This window comes from Thermobia domestica, chromosome 15 (genome assembly GCF_964235325.1).
Source record: "Thermobia domestica chromosome 15, izTheDome1.hap1.1, whole genome shotgun sequence".
Taxonomy (NCBI): Eukaryota; Metazoa; Arthropoda; class Insecta; order Zygentoma; family Lepismatidae; genus Thermobia; species Thermobia domestica.
Genome location: NC_137468.1, coordinates 33,757,847 through 33,783,083, shown reverse-complemented (window position 1 = coordinate 33,783,083; position 25,237 = coordinate 33,757,847). Strand labels below are relative to the sequence as shown.

At 37.3% G+C, this 25,237-nt stretch overlaps 1 protein-coding gene across 4 annotated transcripts in view; it reads right to left on the bottom strand.

The window, feature by feature from the left end:
- The window catches only part of LOC145670965 (cytochrome b5 domain-containing protein 1), a 187,773-nt gene that overhangs the window by 143,065 nt on the left and 19,471 nt on the right, over positions 1 to 25,237 (bottom strand). For all 4 annotated transcript variants that reach the window (XM_081739561.1, XM_081739559.1, XM_081739562.1 and 1 more), the window contains exon 2: positions 2,950 to 3,921. In XM_081739561.1, coding sequence (XP_081595687.1) covers positions 2,950 to 3,606 — 657 coding nt within the window. In that variant the 5' untranslated portion in view covers positions 3,607 to 3,921. The remainder of the gene's footprint in view (positions 1 to 2,949; positions 3,922 to 25,237) is intronic.

Here is a 25,237-nt window from a genome sequence, read left to right as displayed (position 1 = left end):
TCGAAATTTATGCAAGTTGAAAATGCCAAACACCACTAGTGCTAAAGTTGATTAGTTGGTGCCACTGTTGCCATTGCGATAAGGGGAATGGGGGGGAAGGACTGCTAAGATTTGCTAGCCAGCTTTTGTGTCAAAACACAGCGCCAAGCTACAGTAAACAGACAATAATAGGCCCGCACTCAAGCGAGGTCCTGTCTGAGCTAGTGTGAGCTTTATTGAACTTCTGAGCCCAGGTTCTTTGAAGATAAATGCCCGATCTCAAGCGAGGTCGAGTCTGAGCTAGCGAGAGCCGGATTGAGATTAGTGAGCGTGAGCTCCTTTGCAGATCGTTAGCATGATCCCTGCGAGTCTGAGTAAGCCGTGGTTGCAAAATGTCCATTTCTGCTGCCACGGACCACGTACATCAAAAGACTCGTACTCTTCACTATAACATTACCACAATAATATTCTTCTTGAGATACACATGAAAATCTTATCACTGGTTTGGCAGAGACTCGAACTGCTTGCTGATTAATCAACTCCACTGCAAAGGATCGTTGGCTTGATCCCGTTGTCTGCGAGCTTGCAGTGGAAACAATAGTGTTCGTGGGATTTTTTAATATTCCCTTTTTCTCCCAACTACATCTATTCCATCTATTCTCTTATCTTATTTCACCTACCACTATTATTTACCTCTCTATTTAATTTGCCTTCCAAGTCCAAAACATGGTAGATCAAACCATAGTTGTCATTGTGTCAAGAAATAATCTGACAAAAAATTTACTTATCAGCATGCCCCTAAGATCGCATCGCATCAACACTAATATTTTCTTGACATGTAATGAAATGAAATGAAATCTTTAAGTTTTGAGTCCCATGGTAATACCGACTAGGCTAAAGGAGACGGTGATGATGGGAAATGAAAGAAACGGTGGAATGAAGAAAGTGGGAGAACCCCGAGAAAACCTACGCACGTGGTGTTTGTTCACCACAAAGTTCACTTGGCACCAGCTGGGATCGAACCAAGGACCCCATGCACCAGAGGTGAACGCTTTACCACTAAGCCACCACAGCCCCCTTTTTTCTTAACATGTCTGCATTGTTGCCCCCCTGATAACTTCATTGAGTCGGATTTAATGTTCCTTTACAGCGTTCAGTAAAGCTATGTGAGACATAAATCTGTAGTATAATGTGAAATCCTTATCATTCATGTTCTGATTGGATTCGATCTTAGATCTCCACGTTAAACATTCACAACGAATATTTTGCTTTTCGGTCTATATGTCAGCTGTACCACGTTAGTGACGATGCTAAAGGCGGGAAGGAGGGCGAGCGCAATCCTTTTCCCAGATATGTGCAGATCAACTAATATAAAACTATCCTTTTCGGTATACAAAAAGAAATAGCTGCCACTCAGTCTCCCCAAAATTCTCTACTCCCCCGCTTGCCCCCTTCCAAGAAATTAAAGCTCGCATCGTCACTGATCATAGTGTCAATAGATCAGGAATGGAGATTTAGCAAGAGAAAAGTTACTTCAGAGGTCTGTCACTTTCTTCGAAATATCGCCTGACACACTTCAGAAGAATCAAAGACCAAGATATAGAGATCCGGAATCCATTATGAAACTTCATTCTTATATTATCTCATTTAAAATAATAATAATAATAATAATAATAATAATAATAATAATAATAATAATAATAATAATAATAATAATAATAATAATAAATTCAACTTCTCAAAATCCACAATAAGGAAACATCGTTTGGATTAAAAATGCTACATACATCTCCACTAATATATAAATAAAGACAAAATAACACTAATTTTACGTAACTACTCTATATGTACAGAATGACGCCAAAGTTGCTTGACGTTGTTGCTTGACTGAAGAGTTACACTGGAGGGAGATGAATCAATTTGTACGGACTCAGTCACATTGTGCAACTAGATCTTGTTACATTCCATCAACTTTTATTTATTTATTTATTTCCTACAAAACAAAAACTATGACTGAAGTGCAGCACAGATTTAAACTTACGTTTAACGTCGATGAAATATTATTATAGTGGTTTCGGTTTAAGGAATTCTATATTGGCGCAAGCAAATAGGACAAGACCACTAACAAATACACGGAAAGCAATAGAACTCACTAAAACTGAAGGTCTACCGTGAAGTCTGGATTTTTGGAAATATGGGGCCACATTTACTTGTGAACAGCAAATAAATTATGACTGTAAAATCAAATTGTTTTGTCATCATGTCAGAATAAGTTACCATGCTGCAATCAAAAAGAGCGCCTTGTATTTGACATAAAACTTTTAATATTTCAATAGATTGGGATAACAATCCCTTCTTCAGCAGTTGTTTAGAAGTGTGCTGTTACATGACTTATTTCGGGAATCTTCTAGGGATTTAAAATATTGTGTGTACTGGAGATATACAAAGACAATTCGAGAAATTCCAAGTCATTTTGTGGACAACTTGACAGTAGCTTATAAGAATCTATGGAGAACTATGATATTTAAGAATATTTCCAAACATTATAGATTTATGTCAAAAGTAATTTTAATTCTATGAGTATTTGGCAATAAATCATATTCATTATTCTATGATAAATATGACTATTTATAATCTGGAATTAATTGTAATTTTGATTCTTGCATATGTGTTTTGCAAACACTGGTTTGCAGAACATAGCCTGTTTTATTGGTATCATGGTCACTTTAATTCCAACTCATGGGTTTTGACAAATGGGAAATGTTCAATTATGGTTATTTTGGACTCTCATTTGAAAATACTTTAAAGAAACATGGTGGAACGTTTGAGGAAAAGGGTAGCGATTCATCTTTATCAGTTCCCTCACAAGTTCCATACTATACAGCCAAGTATTTCTAACTGTGTCAGTCAACTCGGCGCCACACTGCACATCCCAACAAAAGATAAACTAAAATCTTTAAATAAACTTACGTCTTTGTCTAGAATGTTAAACCAATGACTTATGTCCTTCCCAGCGTAGGCTAAGATTGGTTTGATGAGATCCCTAGTCCTAAATTCAGCAACAAGAGGTGTTAGATCATAGACATGGCCAAAATATGAAACCCAGATATCATGTGGTTTGTTGTGCAGCGCAACTTCTCCAGGTGTGTAATATCGTCGAGCAGGAGGTCCAGGAGTCAGTGAGTAGCCAGATATTGAACTCATATACGACTCTCGTTTCCACCTAGCAAGATCTGAGAGCAAACTAGAAGCTCTAATTATTTCTTCAGCTGATTGGAATATAGTTGTTTTCGGCGCCCTCATGATTGATCTTTGTGTCTCAATACTTCCACTGAGACTGGCAGCTTTGTCTACGGGCTCAATTACATTGAGAACTTTCTCCACAGTAGACACACGAATGGATTGTGAACCTGTAGATCGTCTGTCAATAGCTCTTTCTTTGGATGAAGCTGACGATCCTCTTAAAATACTGTCTTGCGTAGTCCGTCTTGTTCCAGCACTTGCTTTGGAGCTTCTGCGTGATTCTTTTGTGGCTCTACGAAGATCAGTGCTTCTTCTTGACTCACCATCTTCAGCTTGCGCTGGACTTGGTTCCACAGGATCTATTTCCGCAAGTTGCTGACTCATTTTTTTCTCTCACTAATCTTTCACAGCTTAGGACAGATTTCTTTTACACTTTAAGGTTACTATACGATATTCCAGGCTATTTATTTGTTTCTCGCTGTTTTTAGACGTTGCAAAGTCTACATTAATAGACTTTGATGCTAGTACTTCTTCTTTGCCTGTTTCCAGAGACAACAAAATACTAGATGGTCAAACACTTAAATAACTCGTTCCAGCACGTCGGGCGTGAACGATAATCCCTGTTATACTGTGAATGCTATAGGTCTCTAAGAAAAGTCTGGAAGAGATGTAAAGGTATCTTCCGAATATTCTGGTATGCTGCAATATTAAAGAGAAAAAATAATAAATTAGTAACAATTAATACTTCTATATTTCTTCACAATGAAAGATTATTGTTATTTCTAAGTTCACTTTGAAATACATAAAGATCAGTGGTGGCTTGTGAAGGAAATCACATCGTTAAAAAGAAACACAATTTTATCGCTAAGATCAGGAAGAAATCTTATCTAATGTTCTAATTCTCGTACCGCTACAACTTAAGGGAGAAAATTTACCTAATCTCATAATTCTTGTATCGCTACAACTTAAGGGAGAAAATTTACATAATCTCATAATGCTTGTATCGCTACAACTTAAGGGAGAAAATTTACCTAATCTCATAATTCTTGTATCGCTACAACTTAAGGGAGAAAATTTACCTAATCTCATAATTCTTGTATCGCTACAACTTAAGGAGAAAATTTACCTAATCTCATAATTCTTGTATCGCTACAACTTTAGGAAAGAAAACGTACGTAACGTAAACTGAAGCTTTCCTGATGTCGTGATGAATATAATTTTTCTCCGGCAATCAGCCAGGTGAGCTCCACGACAAGAACTGACAACATTGTTCTCGTCTTCAGGGTAAAGCATGAGAGAACAGAAGCCTTTATTATAGGTGCTGCCAGGAAGCGGGCAAAGTTTGATTGGTCAATGGTGACGTCCAATCAGCACCAGTCTATGACCTTAATTACGTAATGTCCTAATCCTTGTATCGCTACAACTTAAGGAGAGAAAACTTACCTAATGCCATAATTCTTTTCTTTTTAATTTTGAAGACCTACGATTATGCACAAAACTAAGTGAGACACTGATGATGAGATTAATAATAACGATGAAATGGAGTAAGTAGAAGGATACGAGAAAACCTCGAAAAACCACGCATACGCTGTTTGTCCATCACAAAGTTCACTTGGTGCGCGCTACGATCGAATCAGAGACTACACATTAGAAGCAAACGCTCTTCCACTCAGCCACCGCGACGCCATCTAATTCATGTATCGCTACAACCTAAGGGTAGAAACTAATGCCCTAAATTTTGTATCACTACGACCTAAGGGAGGAAAAATTAATGTCGTAATTCTTGTATTGCTACAACTTAAGTGAAGAAATTTTATCTAATCCCCAAATTCTTCTATTGCTACAACCTAAAGGGAGAAAACTTATGTAATGTCCTAATTCTTATATTGCTACAGCTTAAGAAAATGAGTCTTATCTAATGTCCTGATTATTTTATAACTACAACTTAAGGAAAGATCTAACTAATGTTCTAATTCCTGCATCGTTACAATCTAAGGGAAGAAAATTCACTTAATGTCCCAATTCTTGAACAACTACAATTTAAAGGGGAAATGTACTAATGTTCTAATTCTTGTATTGCTACAGACTAAGGAAAGAAAACTTATCTGATGCCCTAATTTTTGTATAGCTATAACATAGGAGAACAAACTAACCTGATATTCTAATTCTTATATCGCTATAACTTAAGGACAGAAAACTTATCTAATATTCTAATTCTTCTAACGCTACAACTTAAGGGAAGAAAATCTACTTAATTTTTAAATTCTTACAACTTGTAGGAATAAAACTTACCTAATGTCCTAACTTAAGGGAAGAAACGCTACATCATGTCCTTTTTATTTTATCGTTACAACCTAATGGAAGAAACTTAGTTAACATTCTTTTTCTCGTACTGTTACAACTTATGGGAAGAAAATTTACTTAATTTTTAAATTTTTGTATTGCTGCCACTTGAGGAAATAAAACTTACCTAATATCCTAATTCTTGAATTACTATAACTTAAGGGAAGAAAACTTATCTTCTTGTATCGATACAACTTAGGGTGAAAACTTAGATAGTAATCTAAGCTAGTTCCTACAACTTAAGGGAACAAAATTTACTAACGTCCCAATTCTTGTCTTGATAAAACGTAAGGAAAGAAAACTTACCTGATGTCCTAATTCTTCTATTGTTACAACGAAATGGAAGAAAATTTACCTATCGCTACAACCTAAGGTAAAAATCTTACTTAATGTCCTAATTCTTGTGCTGCTACAATTTAAGGAAAGAAAATTTACCTAATGTCCTAATTCTTGTCTTGATAAAAACGTAAGGAAAAAAAACTTACCTAATGTCCTAATTCTTCTATTGTTACAACGAAATGGAAGAAGATTTACTTAATATTCTAATTCTTGTATCGCTACAAGTTAAGAAAGAGAACTTACCTAATGTCCTAATTCTTGTATTACTACAACCTAAACAAAGAAAAATTACCTAATAACCTAATTCTTGTACTGCTACAACTTAAGGGAAGAAAACTTACTTAAATTCTTGTATCTTACAATTTACGGAAAAAGATTTACCTAATGTACTAATTCTTTTATTACTACAATCTAAGTGAAGAGAACATCTAATATTCTAGTTCTTATATCGCTGCAACTAAAGCTAAGAAAACTTACATAATGTCCTAATTCTTGTATCGCTATAACATGAGGAGAGAAAACTTACCTAATGTCCTAATTTTTGTATCACTACAGCCAAGAGAAGAAATTACCAGTGGCCTAGTTGTTGTATCGCTAGAAGCTAAGGGAAGGAAACTAATCTCCTAATTCTTGTATCACTACAACTAAAGCTAAGAAAACTTACTAAATATACTAATTTTTGAATCGCTATGACCTAAGAGAAGAAACTTATCTAATGTTCTAATTCTTGTATTGCTACAACTTAAGGGAAGAACCACATATATTGCAGAGTTCGTATATTTGGTTAATGTATTTTAATTATTAGGTATATTAGCAATAGTCACACTGAAACATACACCAATCTCAACTTCTAAATCACTATATTTGATGAGAAATTACTTATTTTACATCACAGTTCGAAATCGTACATCTAACTGCCATGACGATTCTCTCAATTATATTATAAAACATCTCCTTAACAACCATTTACATCACTATAGCAACATACAAACAGAAATATCTAGATCAATCTACAGATATTGCTTACATTATATCTTTCTTCTTCTTCTTCAATTTTATGACAAAATGCTTGAGCACTGCTGCCCTGATTATGAATTAAAATATATAAAATACAACGTTATCATTGTATATTTTATTCTTGTATCGCTACAACCTAAGAGAAGAAAACTTATCTTCTGTCTTAATTCTTCACTGCAACCTAAGAAAAGTAAACTTACTTGATACCCTAATTCTTATATCGCTTATAACGTAAGGAAAGAAAATTTACCTAATGTCCTAATTCTTGTCTTGATAAAACGTAAGGAAAGAAAACTTACCTGATGTCCTAATTCTTCTATTGTTACAACGAAATGGAAGAAGATTTACTTACTTAATTGATACCCTAATTCTTATATCGCTTATAACGTAAGGGAAGAAAACTTACTAATGTCCTAATTCTTGTATAGCTGCAACCTAAAAGAAGAAACCTTACCTAATGTCCTGATTCTTGTATAGCTACAACTTAAGGAAAATTTACCTAGTGTCTTAACTTTTGTAATACTATAAATTAAGGAAATGAAACTTACCTAATGCTTTAATTCTTGTATTGCTGTAACTTACGGAAGAAAACTTACCTAATGTCCTAGTTCTTGTATCGCTACGACCTAAGGAAAGGAAATTTACTAATGTCCTGATTCTTGTATCGCTAGAAGCTAAGGGAAGAATACCTAATGTCTTAATTTTTGTATCGTTACAAGTTAAGGGGAGAGTACTTAAGTAATACTCTAATTCTTGTACCGCTACAACTCAAGGGAAGAAATCTTACCTAATGTCCTAGTTTTTGTACTGTTGCGACTTAAGGTAAGAAATCCTACCTAATGTATTTTCTTGCATCGCTACATCCCAAAGAAAGAGAACTTTCCTAACATCTTAATTCTTGTATTAGTACAACTTAAGGAAAGCAAGCAAACCTACTAATGTCTTAATTATTCTATCGTTACAACCTAAAGAAAGAATTTTTTTTAATGTTCTAATTTTTGTATTTCTACAATCTAAGTGAATTGAATTTACCTAATGTTCTAATTCTTGTCAAGAATAAGAATTGGAACAATAAGTAGATTTACTTCTCTTTTGTAGCGATAAAATTATTATTTTGACCGATGTGACTTTCTTCACAAGCCGACACTGATAAAAACATTGTAATAAAGGTATCGCACCTTGGAAATCTTAAGGTTTATATATATATTTTGAAAATGTGCTGTCTAAAATTCTATTAACTCACTCCTAAAAGAAACATTTATTTACTCACAAGGGAACCTTCCGAAAATGATAGTTGCAGTGAAAGAAATGGCCTATGCCAATTGAAAGAGCTGTAACAGAGATGAGCATTCCCAAAAAATTAGCTGCCCATAGCAATAGGTTTAAGAAATATAAGGGGTGGAAGTTCGGGAAATAGCAAGGTTGGACAAAGGGGAAAAGTGCAAATTCCGCAAAAAAGGGGGACACGGCAAAATACAATTCTGGCAAGTGATGTATAGAAAGAGACTTGCCACAATAGAGAACAAATGAAGGCCACCAGTGGGGTTAACAGTGTTGCCAACTGCAATGAAAAGTACATGTTTTGCAAAGAGCACTATATGTAGTGAATGTCATGTAGATCAATATTCAGTGTCATGTAGAACATAAGATATGACGTGTATAATCAGTGGTACAATCTAACAAAAGAGAATAGAAAAAAACAGAAATACGAAAACTACGGAAAAGACGAAGTTGGCCATAATGCGCCACATTTGATCACGAACTGTGCATATTAGAATGAACAAAACAAGAAGCACCAACTATGCAGGAAACCGACGTACCTATAATCGAAAAGAAAAACGAGTTCCAAAGTTGGCAGCACTGGCCATGAAAATCCAGACAATTCTAATATAGTTAGGCCACTCGCTTCACAAAATGAAATTTCCGGCAAGAGGCATTAGCCTTCGCATCATTTGTACATGCTCGTCCACATTGTACGTGCAATTGTTCGATGAGACAATGGTCCAAACAAAAGATACATTTGCAGTGAGCACAGCGGAATACTGCCAATCCGTCATACATGGTACAATGATCGCCTGTGAATGTCTCAAAACAGTACTCTAGAGGTGTTGGAACCTTTGGTGGTCTTTCTATCACATATCCACACCAGTAGAAAGCAAACATAATCAAAGGCTTGATCTGCTGTGTGTTGCTGTCTGCAGTACTATCACCGCCTATATGATGTATCCAGAGTATCCCACCTAACTCTGCGACTGAAATAGTTTCAAAGCGAAAAAAATGTGACACATCCAGTTGTGCAGGAATGTACCCATGTCAGCGGGCGAGAAACTTCTGTGAGACGCAAGTGCCCCCAAGTCCCCCATCATAGGGTCCCAGGGGCCAACTTCAAACTTTCAAATAGCACCATCGGTCGAGTTATATTTCTTTCGATAAATCATGGAATATGCAACAACGCATATCAGAAATATTTACTATATGGGATTTCAAAATGGCCGCCAAAAATATCTGCTCGGTGACAAGAACAACGTGCATTTTTGGCGGCCATTTTGAAACCAGTGCTTCATATGGCAAATGTTTCTTATAGGCTGTGTTGTATCTATCCAGAGAAATATCATCCGCCCCCTGTTCCCATTTGAAATGTTGCGGTTGTCCCCTCGAGCCTTATGATGGGGACCCTGGGGACTTGCTTCTTACAAAGTTTTCTTGGCCTTCGACATGAGTACATTCCTGTGCAATTGGACTTGCAAAATCTCTTTTCGCTTCGCAGCAATTTGAGATCACAATGTTCGATGCCATGTTAAAACACAACATATATTTGTGGCTGCCATTTTGAAAAACATGGTTCATATAGCAAATGTTTCCTATATGTGTTGTTGCACATTCCATGATCTATCGAGAGAGGTACCATTTGGTCCCTGTTGCCATTTGAAAGTTTGAAGTTGGCTCCTGGGGCCCTATGATGGGGATCCTGGGGGCACTTGCTTCTCACAGACTTTTATCATCCCCTGACATTGGTACATTCCTGCACAACTGGATCCGTCACATTGTTGTTCGTTTCTCAAATCTTTCAGGTCACAAAGTTTGGTGGGACACCCTGTATATTACCACATACGACCCAACCATGACATAATGTTTACTTCTGTTATAGGTTGTTGGCTCAACCCAACCATTTCATGTTCCCCGACTTGGCATTGCCTCAATCACTCTAGCATTGATGCATTCCGAGTGATGCCTGTTGCCGGAATTTTCTTTTTGTGAAGCGAGTGGCCTAGCTATATTAGACTTGTCTGGATGTTCATGGCCAGTGCTGCCGACTTTGGAACTCGTTTTTCTTTTCGACTCTAGGTACGTCGGTTTCCTGCATAATCGGTGCTTCTTGTTTTGTTCATTCTAATATGCACAGTTCGTGATCAAATGTGGCGCATTATGGCCAACTTCGTCTTTTCCGTAGTTTTCGTATTTCTGTTTTTTCTATTCTCTTTTGTTAGATTGTACCACTGATTATACACGTCATATCTTATGTTCTACATGACACTGAATATTGCACTCAATTCATATAGTGCTCTTTGCAAAACATGTACTTTTCATTGCAGTTGGCAACACTGTTAACCCTACTGGTGGCCTCCATTTGTTCTCTATTGTGGCAACTCTCTTTCTATACATCACTTGCCAGAATTGTATTTTGCCGCGCCCTTTTTTTTTTTTTTTTTTTTTTTTTTTTTTTTTTTTTTTTTTTGCAGAATTTGCACTTTTCTCCCTTGTCCAACCTTGCTGTTTCCCGAACTTCCACCCCTTATATTTCTTGAACCTATTGCTATGGGCAGCTAATTTTTTGGAAATGCTCATCTCTGTTACAGCTCTTTCAATTGGCATAGGCCATATCTTTCACTGCAACTATCATTTTCGGAAGGTTCCCTTGTCAGATGAGCCTACGAAGCTCTAAGGAATCAATTTTCTATTTCTCTGAACGTTTATTTCTCCAAAGTCATTTGAGGCACTTCTGTAGAAAACCGACATTTCACGTACTTCTTTAGAAAATACATTGCAGTTGACTTACAGTAAAATCGTTCATATTGCTCATATCTTTGAAAAATATAGACCGAAAAAACTGTCCCACATTATTGTTAATTACTACAAAACTATTTGAAACAAGAATATTCTAACTTTGCATATTATTCAATTGAGTTGATTTCTCGCTTTCTCGCTTCTCGATTCGCCACTTGCAAATGAGTTTTTAACAAAATTTAATGTAAATTGTTACAAGTATTCTTCAGATAAATTTATGTCCCCACAAGAAAGGATTCTTCAAATATTCAAGGAGTTTTTTTTCCCCTTACAACGCTTTCTTGCACCCGAAAAAAGGGATTCCACTAAATTTGATGACAATCCTTAGAATGATTTTTAAGGTGATCTTTAGATGCCCTCAAAATTGTTTCTACAGACTCCCTCATGTGTTTCCAGACTCCGAGACTTAGGTAGATCGCTTCTGGTAACCAAAATATTATCACCCTCTAGTAGCGCGTAATAGAGTATTTTTAGTGTGTATTTGGCATGGATGCTGGACTTCTAATGTTGTACTAGAGCAATAACGCTACCAATATATAGCCGACGTTTCTGCAAAGATTTGGGATGAAAAACAGAATTCTAAAGATGTGTAGCACTTTGTCAATTATATAAGCAAAGCGTACTGGATATAAAGGTAGTCCCATTAAAAACGCAGCTTTTGAAATGCCCGACACTTTTATTATACTAAGTTGGCAACACTGAACGTTACACGATTTTCATCTGTTATGTTTGTGGGTAGAAGTCACGGAGTGCTGAATAGCGCATAATCGTCATCTGTTTTCTGTACGGGTAAGAATTCACAACATTCACATTTGTAGTATGTTTTCTCTGTGACAATATGCTGTTTCACCGTGAAGCACTCTATTTCTATGCGTACAGAAAATAGATTACGACCATGCGCTATTCAGCACTCCGTGATCAGTGTTCGTAGGTTTCCGCAAGAATGTTGGGTTTCCGTAACAAAAAAAATCCCTCGACTGACACAAAAATTTCCCTTTTCTTATCAAATTTTCCCTAGTTTGTTGATTTAGGATTCAGAATTTAGATTTCTGGACTTTCGACATCTATAGCCATTTAGCTCGTAACGTTTGAGGGCTAACGTCTTTCAGCGATCACACTATCCGGGAAAAGGGACGGAAGAAAGGATTGGGGAAGGGAGGAAGCAACCTGGAACCTATAAGTTAGGTACCCTCCTGACATTTGCCTGACGTGAATGAGGAACACCTCAGGGTGGCTGGCCTGAAAAAGCATTTTACACATTTTCGACCGAGTGCGGGAATCGAACCTGGAACAATTCGAACCGAAGGCGAGAGCGTTAGTGACTACACTACGCGGGCCCACCCTTAGTTTGTTAGTGTCCAATTCCTATTGCAGAAGCTATGTTATAAGGTTAATTTTGCTATGTTAAAGGAAGTACAAACCACATTTGTTTTATTTATTTGCTTCTATTTTTCCTTCACCTTTTCTTTTTTTAATACAAAAAATACAAACAGATATACCCAATGAACAATGAGTGCAAATTATCCTACTTTAAACACACATACACACAAACTATTGCTATTGTATTGGTTTATTTATGAAGAACAAATAAAAATTTAAACATTTATGTTGGTCAATCAGTTAGCGCGAGAATTTCCCCGGATTTTTCACGTTTTATCGAAAAATTCCCTTTTCCTCTGTTTGTTAAATTTACCTACGAAATTTCCCTAGATTAGGGAAATTTCCCATTAAACTACGAACAATGTCCGTGACTATTAACCAAGGATGTTATAAAATAGAGGATCTGCCCATACAACAAAATCGTGAAGCCATACGTCACAGATTCGCCACACCTGCTCTGCCCACTCCGCGCCACTAAGATCACAATGTTTCGAGCCAACAATCATAGCGGCAATGAGAATAACGAATCAAACTTGCCGGCTCAGACGATGCTCCTTTTTTTTGGGGGGGGGGGCTTCATTTAGTTCATAGGATGAAAATACGTATAGGCAAATCCTCTATTTTATAACATCCTTGCTATTAACCACAAAAACAGATGAAAATCGTGTAACGTTCAGTGTTGCCAACTTACTAGAACAGAAATGGTAGACATTTCAAAAGTTTCGTTCTTTGTGGAATACCCTATACTTTAAGAATTGATGAAGGATGAAAGTATAGTGTCAGAAAGAATATTATAGTACGTTGTAGCTGTACTGTAAAACTAGCGTATTTTGCTTCCTTTATTATTATATTTTTAAGCTATAAATTTATCTTAATTGTTGGCAAGTTTAGCTATTTTTAGCAAGATTATGTGTGTCATTTAGCTATTTTCTGAAGATACCTGTTGGGAACACTGGTGTCAAAAAAAAAAAAAAAAGTATATTTGCATAGAGTGTTTGTTTCTCTCGGAAATGTATGTTTCTTAGGAAAGATTTAGAACGGATTTAAAAGCTGAGAATTAAAAGACATACAAGTTAACAAACAATAACTCTAATAAGCGATTAGAGGTATACAAATGATTCACTTAGGTGGAAAATGGTCGCTTCAGTGAAGGCTGTTTTCGTTTAGACACAGGAACTTGTTTTACGTAAACAAAGAGATCAATCGACAAACTATTCAGCACTGGCCACAAAGCAATCCAAGTTGGATGGGTGCTTCTAAACTGTAAGCGTTATGATGAAGCATGTTTTTTGCGATGCACACGTGCTGGAATCATTTCTCTTTCGTATTTGTGTAACGCTTACACAAATATTCACGGAGAAATTAAATGTCGACTAAAAGCAGGGAATTCGTGTTACTATTCGGTTCAAAATCTCTTGTCGTCGCGAATTCTGTCGAGAAATTTGAAACTTAAAATATACAAAACGGTAATCATGCCTGTTGTTTTGTATGGCTGCGAAACATGGTCACTTACTCTGAGGGAAGAACATAGACTGAAAGTATTTGAGAACAAAATCCTGAGACGAATATTAGGACCCAAGAGGAACGGGAATGGGGAATGGCGGAAACTTCATAACGAGGAACTACATAATTTATATGGTTTACCCAACATTGTTAGGGTCGTCAAGTCTAGGAGGCTTAGGTGGACGGGTCATGTAGCTAGAATGGAAGAAAGTAGAAACGCTTTCAAAGTCTTGACAGGAAGACCAATCGGAAAACGACCATTAGGAAGACCAAGGCGCAGATGAGAGGACAATATTAAGATGGATCTCGCAGAGATTGGAATACAAAGTAGAAACTGGATGCAGTTAGCTAAGGATAGAAGTCAGTGGAAAGCTTTTGTGAACGCGGCATTGAACCTCCGGGTTCCATAGGCCATAGAGTTAGTTAGTTAGTTAGTTTATTTGTGTAACGCTAGAGGTGCATACTGCGCCATGTTATGCGACCAGTTGATACCTCAACTGTAGAGATTAGGCAAATGCATCCTGAGTGGTACCAACAAAATGAGGTCCCTGCTCATTATGCGAGGTAACATTCTCGCTGAACGAAAATTATGCAGTTCAAAACGTTATTAAATATTTGATTCTGACTGACCGAAACTAGATCATATCAATGGATTTTTGTTTGTAATTAGTAAATGTCTTTCCATATTATCTTATAGGAATTGTTCTATAAATTAAGCATGTTTTTCTAAATGACTTTTCACTAATGGCATATACAATTATTTTGAATTTAAAAAAACTTCTGTTGGTAGTAACATACAGTATATCAAGTACACAAGTGAAATACGGATAGCTGTTTTTTTTTTTTTTTTTTTAATCTTTCATTTGATTTTCATTTATTTATTCTGTCCAAGACTGACTTTAAAAATTGCTTTCCAAACGGTATCTATAGATTTTATTATGGCCAATGAATTGATTTGTAACATCGATTGTGTCCAAGGCTGCCTTTAATTGCTATTCAAATAGATAGTATCTATTACGATTTTATTGTGTCCAATGAATTGATTTAGAACATTGATTCTGCCTAACTTAGGAACCAGATGCCTGCACATATGATATTTCACGCTCTTATACAGCAGATCAAGGTCCACTACCATGCCAAGTTTCATTCAAATCAAATTAGTTCGGTTGTGTTTTTCTGTTGTCGAAAATGTGACCCAAAATTTGACCGCTCGGGAACCGAAAGCCTATACAACATACTATATTGCACGCTTATATAGCAGATAAAGGCCTGTCACTACGTCAAGTTTCATTGCGATTGGATCAGTTCGTAGATGACCTTTTTGTTTCCGAAAATACGTATCACAATTTGACAACCCGTCAAAAGCCTAACATTGTACAGGCGCCATGTTTATACAGCGTGTTTATAAATGAATGTTGTATTATAAACTGACAATAAATCTATTTATTACTTTACACGGGTACAACCTACACCGTAAGCAATGGTAATTGTCCAAATTTCTCACGCGCTATAACTTGATGTTTTCCTGTCACGCTGGTTAGTTTGTATGTTGCTACCTACCGTCCCCCTACCTTTTCAGATCCACTTTTACCCCTGGTGCCAACAGTTTGTAGAAACTGGATGATTGTGTAAGTGCAAAAGTTTTGGTCGACTTTGTGTGATTAATGCAAATGTTGCAAGAGTGCGCGAGACATTTCAGCAAAATCCTAGCAAGTCGCTTAGTAAAAGAAACAGAGAATTGGACATGCCAAAGAATACGGTATGGAAGGTGTTGCGTAAGAGGCTATTTTTTAACCGTACTAGGTGCGATTAGTGCATATCATTACACCAGCGCACAAAGTGAAAAGGCGTGACTTTTGTGAAGAGATACAATTGAAAACAGAGGAAGTTGGTTTTATAGAAAGTCTCATCTTCTGAGATGAAGCCACTTTCCATGTAAGTGGCAAGGTGAACAAATACAACGTTAAAGACAGAACTTATGAACCGCCAATGCTCATGTTCCATGAGGAAGTTTGTGATGGGATAACGCATGCACTGCAGGCTATCAGGGCGGACAATTTACACCAAGTATGGGAAGAATTTTATTACCGTGTAGATGTGCGTCTTGTGGCAAATGATGCATCTATTAAAGCATTGTGATAAATGCATCAGAAACTTGGACAGTTGCTGCTTGTAATTCCTCTTTGAGCGTTACATTTTCTCAAAGAGATTATTCGTAGAAATGTCTAATTAGCTCTTAGTAAATGTTATTTTTTTATATATATATTTTCTTAATTCTCGACCCTCATGAAGGATTCAAGATGGTCGACAATTGGACTAGTGTGTGTAGTCGTAGTATGCTACTTTTCTTTTGTATGTCTATGACTTGCGTCGGGCGGATATCTTTCAGCTTCTGAAGATAGCGCTGACTGCTTGAAATAATTTGAAATTTTGTGTTTCGTTTAAACAGAGGGATTAATTATAAATGTACGAATATAAACATTGATTCATATAAATTTTATTTCTATTTAGTCATATTACTAACTAACTCTATGGCCTATGGAACCCGGAGGTTCAGTGCCGCGTTCACAAAAGCTCTCCACTGACTTCTATTCTTAGCTAATTGGATCCAGTTTCTACTTTGTATTCCTATCTCTGCGAGATCCATCTTAATATTATCCTCCCATCTGCGCCTAGGTCTTCCTATTTAGTCATATACATATTACTATTAAAGTTGTCGTTTCGGTATTACGCTCTAATGCGTAGTAAGGAGCGACCAATCAGAGAGCGAGTTGGATGCAGGCGCACGCTCCCTTTGTCTTAGCTCTTTGTACCGGGAAAAATATGGTGGTGAGAACAGAAGTGTAGTTTTCGTCCTGTCTTTTGACCTGATTACTGCGTGTCATGCAGTGGAATGATTGTTTCCCATCACGAACCCTTTAAATAGGAGGTGCTGTGACGGAATAGTGATGGTAGATTAGTGTGCGTGCAGTGAACTACAATAAATTACCTACGAACACTCAGCTCGTGCTCGTACAGGATTTACTAGGATAGTCTTGATACTCGCTAATCGTTTGCTGTGATGTAAGTGGAAGTCTAACAGTCCTTTCCCAAGAACTGTCTCTGGGACCAAGCTCGATTATGTATGGTCTTTTCTTCTTGACGTAGCGATTCCCCGTCCTCCGCTTTCCTTAATATGTGACTCCGTCCATTGTTACTCGTCGTCTGATTCCACCTGCTTTGTGGAACTTAAATGCATCTTTCAGTGAAGTTCCCGTCTGCGGTCGTTGTTGTGAACGTGAGTGTTTCAGCAACTTTGCAGTGAGATTGTCTACTTGGTGAGGGAATTGGTGGAGTGTATTTGATTGCTATCAATCAAAGAAGGTTGCCATTTGGTCAAGCTGTGCCTATGCCTATGATTACGACCGTCATGTACCGAGATGCCTGTGAGGTCGTTGGAGATCGGTTGCTACCCTAGGATGCTGTCCGAACTGGAGCCCTTTGAACTGACCTGTGGTGTCGGTGCTGTCCACTTGTAAGCAGCGAAAGATTGGGTAAGCTTTGGGTCACCGTCCCAGGTAACTATGTTTCATTATCTTTTATCTCATTCTATGAAAGGAATAATGTCGTCCCGGAACTGTGAGGGAATTTGTCCGCCTTTCATGTAATTCGTTCAAGTCGTCTCCATTTACAATATCCAGTGCTATAATATTATCGTCGTGTGTTTATTCTGTGGTTTGAATCGTTTATAAACTAAAGACAATATATATATACATCCATTTATCATTGGTTATTCAGTGCATTTACATACTATATGTATTTCAGTTCTACAATGTCATTTCAAGTGAATCTTGTCCGTAACATGTCCGAATAAACGAAAGTGAGTCTCTATCCAGTAAGTCGAATCATACGCCGATGGGGTAGTCTGATATCAACACCATTTCTCTCTTGCTTTAGATGGAATCATTTCCCGAGTTGCGTAGATGTATAATGTATCACTCGTTACCATCTAGCTTATGTTCGTCTAGTAGCGGGCACTCCGTATTGTCTATTTACGACCACTATGTTGGTGAAGTAAAGCTCGATTAGCAACAGCTAGCTCATGTCTGTCCGGTAGTGGACACTCCGTATTAGTTATCACAATATATATATACATATACCTACATATATATTTCATGATCTAAGTATTAAGTTGCCACACTGCAAATTTTATGTCATATGCCACACTGCAATGTCATATCTTAGCTATAGTGCTATTCACTAGTTTAGCAGGACGCGTCGAAGACAGTGGGCATACGCTAGTACTCACATTTCCGATGTGAGGGTGTCAGGGGTAGAGTCTAATTTACTGGTTGGTCTTGTACTTCCTATAATGTTTCTGCAGTATGTATTATTATTACCGCCGCTGTTAAATGTTAAATTGTGCCGAGGGAAATATCCCCTTAACAGTTGGTTGCGGAAGTAGTGGAAACGTTATGTGTTTGGGGAGGAAGGTTAGTCGACACAGCCACATGCTTACTCCCTCTGCTGTGAGATGTTTTGTGAACAGTAATGTATTTGAAATTTCCTTCACTTGCTGTGATGCAGCCTACCAAAGATTATGTCCTGATATTTATTTGAAAATGTCAATATACTTTTGTTATTGAGGATACTGTTCAAATATTGCTGTTACTCATCTTTAGTTGTGTTGGTGCTAGAAGGTTTCTGAAATCTTTAAGGATCGAATACAGATGATCTTTTTTCCTTTTTCTTTTCTGACAATTGAGTTTAGCTATGTTTACTAATGCTATTTCCAATATTATACGTTATTACAAGAGAGTTAAATAAACATGATTGCAAGGTACGTGGTGTTGTTTCGAAATGATGATTTTTTTTTTATTCTTCCTCCTTCTCCATACCGGCGATGCCATTAGTGTGCAAGAGTCTGGATTTAAGTGACGTTGTGCTTACTGCTCTATAATTGTAGCGTAAGAAAGGAATATATCGGCGACCTAATATTTTTTTCTCCTTTCTCCTAACGTCAGCTACGAACTAGAGTAAATGTTACGTTTCAAGTTTGGCTTCCCGTAGCCAGGATTTAACATGGTACTTTTCAAGTTTGGCGTACACTGCCAGAATTCTAATTACTGTAAAATGTAACGCCACACGTTGGCTACCCAGCCATAGAATCGAACTAGCGTAAATAGCTCTTTTCAAGTTGGCTCTCGCAGCCAGGATACAATTTAAAGTAAATGGCTATTTTCAAGCTGCTTATACTGTAAGGTATGCCAATATAAGATTATTAATTTTTAAAATCGCACCATTCATTTATAAACACACTGTATAGTAGCTCAAGGTCTATCACCACCATGTCAAATTTTATTCCGATCTAATGTATTACTTTTTATTCCGGTCTGTATGTTCCCTTGTATGACTTTTTATTTTCGGAAATATTACTCATAACACAGGCCTGCAACCAAAAAGCTATTTGCATAAGCTTAGCTGATTTTTACGCTTCTGGGTGCACCGAAGTCGAAAATGGCCCCATTTCTTCCTGTGACATCAAGTTTTTGCAGAATCGAAATGTAACGTGTTCAAACAAGTAGTTGGAAATCGCTAAATTGCAAATGTATTACACGAAAATAAAAATGAACACGGAAGATTAAATGTATTTGTGCTTCCCGAAACATAAAAATACATGTATATTGGTTCGGATAGGGAATATTGACACATATCGTAATGTGTCATGAATGAGAGTTCGGGATTGCAAAGAAAAACCAAAAACAATAACTCTGATCATAAAAACAAATTTAGTAAAATTACATCTTAGATTTGTAAAACGTTGGTAAGTAGTTCCGGCTACACAGTTTGTTGGTCAAATACTACGAGTACGCGAGTACGCGGGTTTTGTTGGCCCTGATATTAGAAAATTCATACCCGACTAAGACTTCATCAGTTCAATGACTCCAACTCAAAAAAAGATTTGGGTTGCATTTACTGTGGTCATCAAAACGGTTTTGGGAAACTGAAAGGACCCACAGTACAAGGAAATGGTGAAAAAAATGTTGCACGTGTTCCGAAAGCTTGGTTGCTCCATGAGCTTAAAAGTCCATTTTCTGAACTTCCACCTTGACTACTTTCCTGTTAATGTGGGAGCAGTGAGTGAAGAGCAAAGGGAGCGTTTCCATCAAGATATCAAAGGAATGGAATAACGGTATCAGGGAAACTGGAGTGTTACGATGATGGCAGACTACTGCTGTATGTTGCTTAGGGATCTTCCGGCAGCTACCTACAAAAGGACAAGCTCCAAACGAAGTTTGACCTTTAAAAAAAGACGATTTCACAACCAATCTGATTGAGGGTTGTATTCCTTTTTTTTATCTTCATGTATGTGCGTGTTTCTGTACATTAACTTGTGTTACGCTGTTAATGGTATTTCTGTAAATTGGATATTTGTGTTCAGTTAACTAAACCGAAACAGCTAGCATTGTTTTATTTTTGAAGACCTTTGTAGTTTGACAGCCTATAACTAGGGAACCGGAAGTCTGCACAATATAGTATTTTATACTCTTACAAAGTACATCAAGTTCTAGCATCGTACCAAGTTTCTTCCCAATTGAATGATTTCGGTTGGACTTGTGCGATTGTCATTTAAGGACGAAAATGTCTATTATGTCTTTCTAATTAATGATCATTAAGTGAATAAAATGGGTGAAATAAATCGCAAGAAACAAAAATTGTACTGAAAATAAGTTGACGCACAACACGTATAGTAAGTAGTAGCGTGTAAGAGAAAATTAAATCCAAATTTCTGTTCTTACAGTCAAACTAGCCTATAGGCACTGCTTTTACTGCAAAATTAATATTACAACGAGTTTAGCGAGAGGGGGCGGCAAAAGTGGATCTGAAAATGTAGGGGGCGCATGACGTCACTTCGTCCCTCCGTGCCTATCTTTGTCCATTGTATTTTTAGGAAGAGGAGGCACGTCATAGATATTTTTGGACGTGGGAGAACGACTTTCCCTACATTTCTCACACTTTTACCCTTGTCAGTGAGTTGTTAAAAGATAAAGATGCCTCGGATCCAACTCATGTGAATTCGTAATTAATCAATTTGAACTCTACAGTTCCATATCTGCAAGTGGCGCGTTGGAGATAAGAAGATAGTCCTATCAATATCTATCCTACTTGAAAGATATTTTGTCCGTAGCCGCAAATTACGCTAAGCCAACTATGTTAAGGGCAGTGTTCATGGCGTTTGAAGGCTGTACTTCGAGTTCCCTTTAAAAGCTGTTAGCAAATGAGAGGGTTGCGGTGTTGCCAGAGAACAAGATGTTATTTGTCACCAGCTTGCGCTGCAGTATGTCTGCTTAGGCTCAACCTTTTACCAAACTGCAACGTTGCATCACAGCCGTCGTTTCACTCGCCTACCCCACATGCCATTGATTGTTCCATGTTTTAAATTGGGAGATACGACCATATGGAGTGAGACACCCGTTCCCATATTAGTTTATTTCTCTTTCTGGAGTGTACTGTAGTAAAAAAAAAAAAAAAGAAAGAAAAGAAAGAAAGAAAAAAAAAGAAAACCACCAAACATATTAATGATCTGAAAAGACGTGCCATAAATAAAGGATAAACTATAATCGACAGCGATATGCATGACGTTTACGTGTACTTCGATATGCAATTCCAACTTCTTATTGGACACCATGTTTAAGGAGCTCTTAATTAAAAGCTGCACATTCTTACCTGTATATACTTTTTGGATAGCCTTGTATTTATAATTTGCTTTCCTTTTTTCACACGAGACGTTACGGGTACGAGAGAATTCAGACCGTTGAAGATAACTCATTTATTAACGGAAAGTATTCGGAAAGTTTCCTAAAGCTTCCTCAAGCATGATGATGACTTTTTATTGTGAAAAGCAAGGAAATGTGGGAAGAAGAAGAAGAAGAAGAAGAAAATAAAAGCTTAAACCGCACAAATGGAAGTTATGTGCTGCCATCTGTAAGAAAGAGGGGGACAATGTGGCAACTAAGAAAGATAAAAAAAAAAAGATAAAAAGCGGAAGTGCAAGTTCTACTTACAATAAAGAAGAAGAAACCTCATTTGAATTCAGAGAATACGTTGAAGGTTGGAAACGTGGAAAAAGTAAAACGGAACAATGAACGTCGTAGATAAGTACCCGCATAGATAAATAGAACAAAAAATGCTAATGGAAATTTCCAGCGGGAGATGATGCTAAAGACGTTAACGACTTCTCTTTCTAGACATGCATTTTGAACTTATATTAATTAAAAGGAAATAATTTAATTAAATCTAACCCAGATCCGTAGATGTGGGCAGGAGCGGATTAAGGGCGGAACCAATGGAGCCCAGGCTCAGGGGGCCCCAAAAAATCCCTCTCTTTAATTCTAAAATATAGCAATCAATTTATATTATAAGCTTCAGACCTAAACTATTTTTTCCCGCTCGCTACGCTCGTGGTATCCCTAGAGTTAAGTCTTCTACCACCAGCGTCTTCACGATACTTATTTTGGGGGGAAATGAGCTATTTTGGGCCTCTATTACAAACCAAATCATTGACTTCTGCTGACAATTCCTTTGAAATATTTCTGTCATTTCAATGTCGTTTAATGACATAATGGAATTCTTTGCAGAGTAAAAACGTAGGAAGAAAACTTTTCTAACAATGTAGCCTTGTACAGCTTTACCTATTTTTATATGATTTTTCTCCTTTTACTCTATTGGTGTTTTTGTAGGGACTCAGTTTGCAGGTTTTGATCATTTGGCTATATTTGGCATTTGTGTGTTACGCTGTGGTATATGAGCATTTAACTGTTAATAATGAAGGTAATTAAACTAATTATTGTGAACTCGGAGCACATTAAAATATTACAGCATAGTTCTCCGTGTTTCAATAAGCCTATGAGGCTGTGGAAAGACAGAAAGAAAATTTATGCGCTGGAATTATTCGTAACATAGGGCCCCCTTGAAAAAGTCGGCTCCAGGGCCCCAAAAGCCTTAATTCGCTCCTGGATTGGATAGTGACGATTTTAGAGCATGGCACGAGAGGGAAAATGGCCGTGGGAACTACGAATTTCTACACTGACAGGCAGAAAAGCCCGCAATACCTATCTTTTCCAAGTGGGTAAGGGATCAAAATACTGACACAAGCAAGATCGCGAATATGCACAACTTGATGCAAATAAACTTCATGTAAAACAATTATTATTGAGACACATTGCATACTTACGTAATCTTATTCAATACTGTAGTGGGTAAGTAAGCAAATCTGTTTTGACATATATATGTCGAAGAACGGAACCCCTTTCTAAAATCCAGAGAGGCATTTGTCTCCTCTTATACCCCGCTGCAGGCTCCCATGCCTCTGGGTATATCTCCGATCATGTCCAACATGGGTTACCAGCAGTGGCGTATTTAGGGGGGGGGCTTCCGGGCTTAAGCCCACCCCGAAATCTTACTTACTATAGTAAAGCATATGAAATATCTTGCAGAATTTTCACATTTCAGGCAGAGCCCCCCCCCCCGAAAGTTAGCAAAGCCCTCCCCGAAACAAAATCGTAAATACGCCACTGGTTACCAGTATTTTGACAGTACTACTTCCACTTTCCGTGTATTAAGATTTCCCTTCGGTGAAACTTGAAATCTCATTGGATATGGAATGTTGTGACCTATTCCGTCTATTATATTCTTTTTCTGGCCCGAATCATTTGTACGTACTATATGCACTCACTTATGAGCATAAATGTAAGTAATCACTTGAAGCCTCTTCGGCTAGTAGACCACATAGAATCGGCCCCACTCCATGTTGCATGGTTGTCCGATTGTTTATTTTCTAACTCCCTTCCACCCACCCCCCGAGAAAAAGGTAAAATGCTATTGAAGTATTAACAGTAGGGTTCGGGTGAGGGGCGTCATTTAGGGGGGCAGGGAGGGACATTTGCCTCCCTGAGTTTGAGATGTATATAGATTTTATCAATAGAATAGTAGTAACTCAGTGAAAAACGCAAAATTTTACTTATATCAAGGGGTCTGCCCCCACCCCCTTTAAGCAAAATTTGAAATGACGCTCCTGGTTCAGGTAAAAATAAAACTTTCCGCTTCAGCGTAAGATAATAGTAATACATCTCTCAAATATTCATATAAAAAAAAAGTTAAAAGAAAGAACAGTTACGTTTATAGTTGCATGAGCGGTGCACTACGTACATCAAGTGGCATTAGGCACAGAGGGCCATGCCGTGGGGGGGGGCGAACAAGGCGACGGCCCGGGCGCCGAAGTAAGGGGGCGAAAAAAATCGGGAGAAAAAGAGGCAAAAGAAAGGAAAAAATACTTGGAATATATGTATGGGGGCGCCGTCGTATACTCTCGCCCCGGGCGCTGATTTTTTACGGAACGGCCCTGATTGGGTATATAACAGAAAGCTTGTATTTTTTAACAAAGAAAAGCACATTTTTATCTGAATCTCTCATATCTTTTCGTATTGTCGATAAATGGCTGTAATCAATTGACAACTACAAGCAGCCTATTTACATCGTACAATAGTTATGAACTTTTCCACTAAGAAGCGCTTCACTCAACTTTCTTTTTGTTTCTAATCCCTCGTAGGCAAGTGACGGAGGAGTGAGAAGAAAGAGGCGATTCGCAAAATCAAATACGAACGTGGTGGTAGTGAATTCGAAGTTATTTCCTTGAGTGCAGAAGGAACGTTTTATGCAATAAAATGTTCTGTGTTTGCTTTTAATCCTGATATGTATATATATATATATATATATATATATATATATATATATATATATATATATATATATATATATATATATATATATATATATATATATATATATATATATATATATATATATATATATATATATATGTTATTCCAAGTATGCCTAAAAATGTGACAACTTGTACTTTTAAATGAAATGAAATGAAATCTTTGAGTTTTACGTCCCACGCTTATGCCGGTTAGCTAAATGAGACGGTGATTATGAAAAATGAATGAAATGGTGGAATGAAGAAAGTGGGAGGAAAAGGGAGAACCCCGAGAAAACCCACGAGCACAGTGTTTGTTTACCACAAAGTCCACACAGCGTGACCTGGGATCGAACCAGGGACCCCAAGCACCAGAGGTGAACGCTCTACCACTGGGCCACTGTGCCCCGAACTTGTACTTTTAATTTCGTAAATGAAGTGAAATATACAGTCATTGTCAAAAGTCTGAGCACACTATTGATTTTTGAGAAATGTCCGACACTGCGCCCATACAAAAGCATATTTATTGGACTCGACATCGTTGTTCATATAAGGACGTGAAAATTCGTGGTCTTGTTTACATTAAGAGAAATTTATTGAGGAAAGCTGCTTAGTAATAAACATAACTAA